Raw genomic sequence first — 10,136 nt, forward strand, 5'->3', positions numbered from 1 at the left:
ACATTTGTTTGTGCAGAGAGAAAGGGCCTGGCCACATTCCAGCCTCCTTTGGAGCAACAGGGATGCTAGGACTCTTCTACTTACCAGGCACACTTGGTGCTGACAGGGCAGACTGTGGCTTAGTGCATTTATTGTGGGAGCCCTTTGGGGTGGGGGCAGCATGCCTGGATAAAATTAACAAGTCTATTTGGGGGCAGTAATCCTAGCTGAACATTCTGTGCCTCAGGCCAGGGGGAAGAAAGGGATCCCTGAGCTCGGGTACTGCACGTGCAATGACCTGAAGCAGAGGCTGTGCAAGCTGCTCTAAGCGCTGGTAGAGGGCTGCTCTGGGTGTGTGAGATGAGGCCAGCACCTGGCAAAGCTTGTTCCCTCGGGCTGGGGCGCTGCTGGTGGTCCCTGGCTGGGCTGGGGTCTCTATGGGGCCCTGCAGGCCCCAGACCCTGCAAGGTGCCACCTGGTCCCTGGCTGCCCCTCCCCTGGGAGCGGAGAAAGGAGATGACGGTGTGATTTAAGGAGCCTGTGGGGCTTCCAGTGGTGAAGCGCTGAAGAACAGGAACACACGAGGCCTGGTGAAATGAAGTCACGGCCCGCAGGCGGGAGCCCCGAGGCGGAGCCGGGCCGGGCCGGGCCCACAGCGCTGGAGAAACGAGGGCGGGCGGTGCCGTGTACTCAAGGGGGCGGGGCCATGCAAATGAGCAGAGCGGCATGGCGGCCGCCATGGAGGAGGTGAGCACGCGTGGGGCTGCGGGACCCCCGCGCTGCCGGCCCCGGTCCCACGGCCCCGCTCTCGCCAGGAGCCCCCGGAGTCCCCGGAGCCGGCGGCGCGGGAGCCGCGAGTGCGGGACACCCCCGAGGACATCTGTCTGGAGGCCACGGCCAACGCCATCGCGCTGCACCCTGCGCGGCCGCTGCTGGCCGCGGGGGACGTGGACGGCGACGTGTACCTGTGAGTGGGGCGGGGGCTGGGGAGGGGTCTCGGATCTGGGACCCCTCGGCACCGGCGGCGGGCCTGCCCGGCCGCCCGCGGGTCCCGGCGAGCACTGCCCGTGCTGGCAGGTACTCGTACTCCTGCACCGAGGGGGAGAACCGGCAGCTCTGGTCCTCGGGACATCACCTCAAGTCGTGCCGGGACGTGGCGTTCTCCCAGGACGGGCAGAGTGAGTGCGGGGACGTGGGGTGGCACTGGGGGACGCCGGGCGGGGGGCACTAACGCGGCTCTCCAGAGCTTTTCACTGTGTCCAAGGATAAGTCCATCCACATTCTGACAGCGGAGGAGGGACGGCTGGAAACGCGCTTCCCCAAGGCCCACGAGTAAGTCCATACAGGCGGCTCATTCTGGGCAGGATGGCTGGGGCATTGTCCCCTTCCCTCCCTGGGCCGGGCAAGGAGGGCCCGGAGCGCTGCTCCGGGAGCCGTGACCGTGGGGCCGCGGTCTCTGCAGGTCGGCCCTCAACTGCGTGCTGCCCATCGACAACCACATCTTCGCCACGGGGGATGAAGGCGGGGCAGTGAAGGTGTGGGACCTGCGCAGGGGCAGTGCCATCCTGGAGGCACGGCAGCAGGAGGAATACATCAGTGCCATGACCGTGGATGGCAACGGGAAGATCCTACTGACAGCCAGGTACCGGCGGGTTTCATGGTCTTGGGGTCGGGCTCCCCATGTCCCTTCATGGCTGGAGTGCCCTGTGCCATGTTCCGTGCTCACAACGTGTCCTTTCCATCTCCCAAGTGGTGATGGCACTCTGGGAGTCTTCAACGTGAAGAGACGGCGCTTTGAGTTGCTCTCGGAGCCGCAGAACGGGGACCTGACGTCTGTGGTGCTGATGAAGGTTGGCACTGCTCCCCAACATGGAGCAGGATCCCACAGACCCTGTTCTTGCTCTGAGTATTTTGTTCTGCCCTCCCTCGTGCCTAGAGGGGGAGGAAGGTGGCGTGTGGCTCCAGTGAAGGCACCATCTACCTCTTCAACTGGGACGGCTTCGGGGCCGCCAGCGACCGCTTTGCGCTCAGGGCAGAGACCATCGACTGCATGGTGCCCATCACGGACAGCATCGTGTGTGTGGGGTCCCTGGACGGAGTCATCAGGTCAGGGGGCTGCGGTGGGGAGGGGAACTGTGGGATGGGGTGAGGGGGAATGCAGAGGGATGGAAGGGCATGGGAGCAGGAGAGATTGTGGGATATCAGGTGGGATAGGGAGGGGACGGTGGTGGGACAGGAAGGGGAGAATAGTGGGCTGGAGATGGGGTGGGGTGGGATAGGGATTGTGGAGGATGGGATGGGATGGGATGGGATGGGATGGGATGGGATGGGATGGGATGGGATGGGATGGGATGGGATGGGATGGGATGGGATGGGATGGGATGGGGTGGGATGGGATGGGATGGGATGGGATGGGGTGGGGTGGGGTGGAATGAGGAGGGTGTGGGATGCGATCAGCCTTGCCCAGGACACAGGACAGGAGGGCTGATGGCGCCCCAGGCGCTGCAGGCCCTCAGTGCCCCCGTGCCATGCCCAGGGCGGTGAACGTGCTGCCGAACCGCGTGCTGGGCTGCGTGGGACAGCACCTGGGCGAGCCCATCGAGCAGCTGGCCGTGGCCGCAGACGGGAAGCTCCTGGCCAGCAGCGGCCACGACCAGAAGGTGAAGTTCTGGGACGTGTCGGCGCTCGGCTCCATGGTGGTCGATGATTACCGCCGGAAGAAGAAGAAGGGCGGGCCTCTGCGCGCCCTCAGCAGCAAGGCGCTGGGCAGCGGGGAGGATTTCTTCGCCGACCTGCGGGACGAGGCCGAGCCGGAGACGGCGGCGGCAGCTGGCGGTGACAGCGGAGACAGCGACAGCGACAGTGACTGAGCGGGGCCGGGGCCGCCGCCCCTCAACGCCGCCGCCCCGCCCTGCTCGGGGGCGGAGCTCTGCGCGTCCATCTCGCGGGGCGCGGCCAATCAGAGGCGAAGCCCCGGGGAGTGCCCGCCTGCGGGGCGTGGCCGCGCTGCGTTGTTGCGCGTTCCGGACAGAGCGCTGGCGTTCTGATTGGCTCCTAGGGCTGTCAGTCACACTGGGCTGTAGGCGCTGTTAAAGGGGCAGCGCGTGTCGGAGCGGGTGGGGTCCCGTAGGGGGAGCGGTTGTGAGGGGGCGGGGGTGGCCCCCGGATGGCGGGACATGCTGGCGATGGTGAGGCTGGGGGTCCTGCCGGAGGGGGTGTCCCTCACACCGGAGGGGCCTGGACGGGGGCAGCAGGGCAGGCCTTTACGGATGGGGGCACATAGCTGGTGCGAGAGGGGCTGGGAGAGTCCCTGAGGGGGGTGTGAGATGGGGGGACATGGCTGAGGGCCCCTGTTGGACTGGACATCCCTGGTGAATGAGAGGACTCTGAGATGGGGGAATATGGCCAGGTGTATTCATCCCTTTCCTGCCCTGCTGTCCCAGCAGGTCAATTACCCTTTGTTAATTAATTAAGACTTTAGCTCTGTTAGAAATAAATCCAGTGCCTTTCACTTCCCAGCGCCTTGTGCTGGTGGTTTGGCTCATCTTCATGAGGCAAGGACTCCTGGTGTGCCCCAGGAGGGACAGACAGTCTTCCAGGGACTGCAAGAAAGAACCTGGAATGCATCCAAAGGCTCTTGGAGGATCCTGGGGATCTCCAAAAGGAAAAGGGATGGGGCTTGGCTGCTGCCCGAGGGACTTGGTGGGCCCAGATGTGCATCACAGTGCCATGAGTGGGGAGGGGGAGAGGGACAGGGACGGGGATGGGATGGGTTCTTCCCTGGGGATGAGCAGAGTAGGCAGCAGGGCCTGGAGCAGCATCAGATATGGCTGGACACTGTGGCCGAGGCCATTGGAAGAACCCCTCCACCTGCTGGGAAATGGGGAGGATCTGGTGCAGTTCCACCAGGATTTCTACTCCTGGCTGTGGCTCATCCCCCAGCTGATCCCCAGAATTGTCTGGGACCCCTTGGACCACCAACTGCAGCCCTCAGGTGCTGCTAGCCCAGGGGTTTGTGCTGCACCAGTTGGGATGGGAGCTGGGCCATCTACAAAACTGAGAGACACCTGAGAACACAAAGGGTTTGAAAAACAGGTGTCTGCTAAGGAAGGCAGGAGCCTCCCTTGGAATAGTTATTGTTCCTTAGCAACAAAACCAGGAAAATTCTTTAAGACAGAGAAAAACAAAAGGAAAAACCCTAGCCTCTGACATGGTGCTACCACATATCCCACAGGTCCACCAAAAGACACTGGGGAGATGCTTGGAAGAGCCTGAGGTGTATCAAAAGCTGGTCAGAAAGAGCCCAGTAGGTAAGACAAAGATTGAGGTGCCAGGGAATGCTGCTTCCCACACAATGGGCCCACAAGGCTCTGAAGGCTCCAAATCCCACCCTCTCCCTTTCCCTGCCTTTCCTGGTGTGTGGGGAGATGCACTGGACCCGCAGGGACCTGACGATGCAGGAGGAAAAGATGACATGACACAGCTGGTGCTTTCCAGAAGTCTTTATTCCCAAAAGAACATGTGACCTCCCACTCCTGAGGAATCATTCATGGTCAGCTGGCAACCCCACAGCTGCTTCCTCATTATGCAAAGAGGTTACAGGCACTCCACTCCTCACACAGCCGCTCCACCAGCCCACAGAATGTCTGTGACCACTTCCACACTCCCTGTTTGTGGCCTTCTCCTCCCCTGAGGCTCTTCCTCAGGAACCAGGAATGCCAGTAGAGGAATTCATGACAATGGAATCTGATGTTGGCACCTCCTCCGAAGAGCTGCTGCTTCTCCTGGATCTGCCCCTCCAACACAACACAAACCAGCTTAACAAGCCAAACTTGGCAGAAACAACAACCAAAAACGAGAACCAACTGAAGAGCGGCCTGGGGACAGGGTGGCTGCCACGGAACAGGGCAGCAGCCTTTATCCTCCAGAGCCAGCTCTCAAAACCGATGCAGACATCCCGAAGGACAGCTGGAACAGGGCCGGCAGCCCAGCAGGGCTCAGGCTCCATCGTGGCTTCAGCAGAGCGCCTGCCTATATCAGCTTGCACATCTTCTGCAGTGGAAAGGGAAGCGTCAGGCTCTGTCCTCACCCCCAAACCCCCTCCCTCTAGCACCCTGTGCTTCCAAACAGAAATCCCACCCACAGCTCAGAGGTGACAGTGTTACAGCACTACCAGCCAGCCTGGGTCCCCTCCCTGCCCCAGAAATGCCACAGATCCACACTCCCAGGAGACACTTCAAGACTTTGTTAAAGGCAAGGAGTTGGCTGTGCAAGGACTCACCAAGGCCTCCCTTAACAGCTGGAGAAGGTGCAGGGCCCCTGCCACCTTGGCCTGGTCCTGCTCGCTCTGGTCCTGCCTGTCCGACAAGACCCACGTGAAGCACGCGACGGGCACACCGAATCCTGGGATCGACACCTGGCACCAGAACTTCTTCCAGCCATCGGGGTTCACCTGGACACACTTGGTTGAGAACACGGGTGTCCTCAGGCCATGCTTGTAGCACAGCATGATCAGGCTCCTCAGCACGCTCTGCAGTGGCAGAGACGGGGCCACTGGCTCGGGCACTGCCAGGCTCTCTCCTCCCTGCAGCCAGCCGGACAATGGCTTCTCCTTACAGAGCTGCAGATTCTTCTTCAGCTGGGGGTCCAGCCAGTCCACTCTGATCCCTGCTTTCCCGAGCCTCAGGTTCCCTAGGAGACAGGAGATGCTCACCTACCCTCCATCCCCATCCCATTTGTTACAGTGATTTCCAGGATTTTAGGGGTAGCTTGAATCTAGGGCCAAGGTGAACAGATACCAAAGCCAAATGCTCCTTAGCTGGGGCAGAAATGGGTTCAAACCAGGACTTTGGAAGTCCCAGCTTGATGTCTGGGAAGTGTGTCCCCATCAGGGTATTGCAATCATAGGACAGGGCTCAGAGGGATTGAGCAGCTCCATCAGGAGTGTTTAAGGGACACTGAGGGGTTGGGCATCTCCACTGGAAAGGTTTAATAACTTAGTTAATGTTATACATGCCCTGAACTGGTGATGCTCCTGCTCTGAGCTTGCAGCTCCTGGAGACCTCCAGCAGCCACTTCATCCCACCACCAGTAGGATTGCCAGAAATCAACTGCACCGAGTGCAGCTGGCATCCCACAGGACAAAGGGAGACAGCAAGGGGTGTCTCAAGGCTGAAGTCACCTTGCAGGCAAGCCTGGAGGTGGGAAACACCAGGAAAACCAGAATAAACAGTATCCTTCAGCACCACTCACCTTCCATCAGGGTTTTCCTGGCCTGGGCAGCAGCCTCGTGCGACTTGTACTTCAGCACAGCGAGCTTGGCCTGTCTCTGGTAAGGGCTGTCATGCAGGGTGACACTGTGGATCCCCTCAGTGACCATCTGCAGACTGGCCAGCAGCTCCTGCTGGCTCACCGAGACGCCCAGGCCGCGGACGACGAGCTCGCGCTTCTGCGTGCTCCAGCAGACGACGATGGCGCGGCCCGGGCGCAGCGGGAAGCGGTGCAGGGTGGCGATGGCCCTGCGCGCGTCCTGCGGGGAGGCGTAGCGCGCGTAGGCGAAGCCGCGGTTCAGCCCGCTGAAGGTGAGCATCAGGCGGAACTGGTAGAGCTTCCCCACGCTCTGGAACAGCGGGATCAGCGTGTCCTCGTAGATGTCCTGCGGCAGCCTGGCGATGTACACCTCGGTGCCGGCCGGCGGGGGGCCGCCCACCCAGCCTGCAGGGACAGGGGGACACGGTGGCACCGTGCTCGTGGTGACCCCAGGGGTCCCACGGCCCAGCTGCTCTCCTGACATACCTGGGGGGGGCCCTCCGTAGCGCCTCTGCCCGTTGATCTGCACCAGCTCGATGCCCATCTCCTTCTGCCAGGCCTGCAGGGACATCTTACCTTGGTGATTCTGTTGGTCCATGCCTGAAGAGGGAGATTATGGTGGTGATTGTGTGAGCAAAGAGCTTCCAGCCTCCCAGCTGGGAGCATCCCAACTCCATCAGGGCACTGCAAGATCCACTGCTGGCCAGTGATGCTGGCCAGAAATGAGCCCCTCTGCTCTCAGGGAACCTGAGGAGCCTCCCACCACTCCCAACCCAAGGACTGTCCAAGCCTGCTCCGCATGACACTAAGTCCAGCAAATTTGTTAGAGCCTAAAGTCAACAACAGTTTCCTACAGTCCTGCAAGGGCTTGGAAAGCCAAAACTCTGGCAGCGGCTGCCTGGTGCTGCAAGAGGGAGCTGGAGCACAGAGCCAAGGAAAAGGAAAGCAGAAAAGCAGCTGAGTTATTACTGCCCTTGAAAATAGAGCAGCTGCAGGGACAGTTACAGGAGGACAGAAAGGAAAACAAAAGTTGGAGGAAAAAGTTTATTAGAAAATTAACTTTTGAATATTGCCCAAATCCTTGACCTTGTTACAAAATGAGATTAAATTAAAAGACACAGCCTTTAATGAACAATTAGCAGGAGTGTTACTGAAATTTTAGAACACAGGGAAGTCCCCACCTGTGCAACACTAATTGCATGCATTTTTGGTATCACCACGACTTTCACTCCATCCCACGTCTCACTAAGATGGGTGAGACGTGGGATGGAGTAATTTTCACAGTGATACCAAGAACTCTACGTGTAATGTCAGACTAATTCACCATTCCCAAGAACTAGGATTTACAGGTCGTCCACAGAGAAAACGGAGGTCAAAAGAATTATATAATAATGCATTATTTTCAAGAATTAATAGAATTGCAATTCTTCTCCCTCGGGGCAAAGATGAAAGAAACCCCTGACTAAAGTTAGTAATAAAATTTAAAAGCTGTATTATTTCCAAGAGGAGAAGATCCTGTTACAGCAGGATGGGATTTTACCGAGCATGGCCCCTAAATATAACTTGCTTCAAACTGGTCCTGAACAACGGTACCTTCGCTGTTTAGTTCGACTGCATTTCAGGAGACAGAACAGAGATGTTCTGAATGGGAAAAGGGACTTTTAGCTCTAGTCTGAGCAGCGAAACGAGCTCACATTTTCCATAGAAGCAGGTACAATGGGCCAAAACGGCAGAATTCAATGGGTTTTCCACACCCCATATTACCCCAGCCAAATGGAGGCAGAATGGGCTAATGGCCTATTGAAGAGGAGCCCGTAGCCATACAGGACTGAGTGGGATACTCAGGGTACTTCGCACGAACTGAATAATCGCTGTGGCCTGCGCGAGCATTTTATGCAAACCCTGAACGAGGTGCTCCACCTTCCATCCAAGGGGAACATCGGACAGCTTTACAATCAGGACAACCTGCTATGGTAAAAGAACGCAAATTAAAACTGCGCCTGTGACTGACTAAACCTCGGGGCACACTTGGCAAAGTACGAATAGCAGTGGTACAAAGCACAGAATTAGCGCGCAGTGGCTCTTCCTCGTTTTTAATGGGATAATAACTTGTCCGGGCAAAACCCGCAGAGACTTGTATTATTTCACTTTTTCAGAAAACGAAACTGGAAATGATGCCAGCACGTTTCCACTGAAAATCAAGTTTTCCATTGAAGGACTGCTTATTCTCCGCACAGAAGGAATCAGCACCAGAATGAACCAGACTGAGCACATAAATCACCAAACCTGACCCACTGGATGGAAACGTTCATTTTCTCCATCTGTAATGGTCACTGTGGTAATGGCTGTAACCATGCTTAAGCTTTTCAATGACCATTGCCAATGAAAAAGCCATAATTATACAAATTTAGGAGCTTAGCCTAATAACATTAATTTGGTAGAGAGAAATATAACCGTAATTTGTGAAGCACAACTTTCCACCAAAAAGGGGGGAATTTATTTACCCAGCTTCCAATGCTTCACAAAATATAAAAGGGAAATTTTAGCGAAGATAAAATGTATCCGCAACTGTCAGTTGTGGCACAACGAAAACGAATTTAAACCTCAGAATGCATTCCCTGCCTCTGAGGCTCCTGATAAGATCGATGAGATCTAATCTCCACAACTTTCTAAAATCGGACGCTATGCCATCAAATATACCAGCCAAAACAATTAATTTATCCTATTTAATCCTTTATGGTTCTCAAAGCAGTGAATTATCAATGCAGGTTGGTATCTCCGCAATTCAAGCCGCCATTTCTGTCTAGTGCCTGTGCACGGTAGTCGGCAGGGCTGCATGGACAGACCCTGAACCCTCCAAAACAATCACGGGAATAGTGAAAGCTATCTTGGGGACAGAATTTGGAACACTAAGTACCATGGATGCTGGAGCAAACAAAATAAACTCAGTAACAAGGGATTTATACCAATGCAGAGATCCATTACGACCCTCCTCACCAGCATTAGGAACTAGGCCCTTATCAGACCTCAACGGGAAAGAGATAAAAAGCCAGCAGCTAACAGTGAATGCCATCAGGTGCTGGCACCTCTCCACCTCCAAGGGGTTTCATCTTTTATGAAGCCTAAACACCAACTTCGAACGAGAGCGGGGACCGCACTGCGGAAACGCGTGCTCCAAGCGGAACAAAAGACCAGCCCCGTTCCCTCCCCCGAGCCTCGTGGCTCGGCCCTCTGGCTCCCGCGACGGTCCCCGCGCAGGGAACCGGCCCGACGGCTGCTGGGCTGTGTGGAGAGGCGGGACCCGGCTCTGTTGCACAGCCCGCGGTGCTAACGGGGGTCCCGGGCACCCCCGGGCCCGCCTTACCTTGGGGAGCGGCGAGGGGTGCGGCAGCTCCGCGCTGGGACCGGGACCAGAACTGCGAGCAGAACTGGGACCGGGACCGGCCAGCCGTGCCCGCGCTCCCAGGCGGGCTCCGCTCCTTTGGGAAGGGTCTCCCCGAGGGGAGCCGTGCCCGCCCGGGCGTTTCCCCCTCCGCCCGACAGCGCTCACCTTCTCCTCGCCGCCACTCGCGTGCTGGAGCTGTTCGCGCTGTCTGTGCCGGACAAAGAATGGACCCAGCACCGCCCCCGGCACCGCCCCGCCCCGGACCGACCCCCGGCACCACCCTCCCGCCCCGGCCCGGCCCGGCCCGTCTCGCTTTGTCTCGCCGGGCGTCACCTTGCCTCACCTCTCCTCCTTCCTCACTCTGCAAGGCAAGGCAAGGAGCTGCTGTAAGGGGTACAGCACCACCGAACTTCAGAAGCGTCAAGGTTGGAAGAGACCTTCAAGACCATCTAGTCTCATCATC

At 57.9% G+C, this 10,136-nt stretch overlaps 2 protein-coding genes across 2 annotated transcripts; one reads left to right on the plus strand and one right to left on the minus strand.

Moving 5' to 3' along the window:
• The first annotated feature begins 674 nt into the window (after positions 1-674).
• Positions 675-3,497, plus strand: WDR55 (WD repeat domain 55). The gene is made up of 8 exons (XM_056502422.1): positions 675-726; positions 795-946; positions 1,057-1,157; positions 1,224-1,311; positions 1,442-1,621; positions 1,730-1,829; positions 1,916-2,085; positions 2,516-3,497. Exons 1-8 carry the CDS (start codon positions 706-708, stop codon positions 2,847-2,849), a joined length of 1,146 nt encoding a protein of 381 aa, XP_056358397.1. The 5' UTR covers positions 675-705; the 3' UTR covers positions 2,850-3,497.
• A 968-nt stretch (positions 3,498-4,465) lies between these two features.
• On the minus strand, positions 4,466-9,873 carry DND1 (DND microRNA-mediated repression inhibitor 1). The gene is made up of 5 exons (XM_056502423.1): positions 9,839-9,873; positions 6,775-6,888; positions 6,232-6,693; positions 5,261-5,670; positions 4,466-5,031 (listed from the first exon to the last, which is right to left on the minus strand). Exons 2-5 carry the CDS (start codon positions 6,884-6,886, stop codon positions 5,011-5,013), a joined length of 1,005 nt encoding a protein of 334 aa, XP_056358398.1. The 5' UTR covers positions 6,887-6,888; positions 9,839-9,873; the 3' UTR covers positions 4,466-5,010.
• Between the last annotated feature and the right edge of the window lie 263 nt (positions 9,874-10,136).

Source organism: Oenanthe melanoleuca, chromosome 13 (assembly GCF_029582105.1).
Source record: "Oenanthe melanoleuca isolate GR-GAL-2019-014 chromosome 13, OMel1.0, whole genome shotgun sequence".
Taxonomy (NCBI): Eukaryota; Metazoa; Chordata; class Aves; order Passeriformes; family Muscicapidae; genus Oenanthe; species Oenanthe melanoleuca.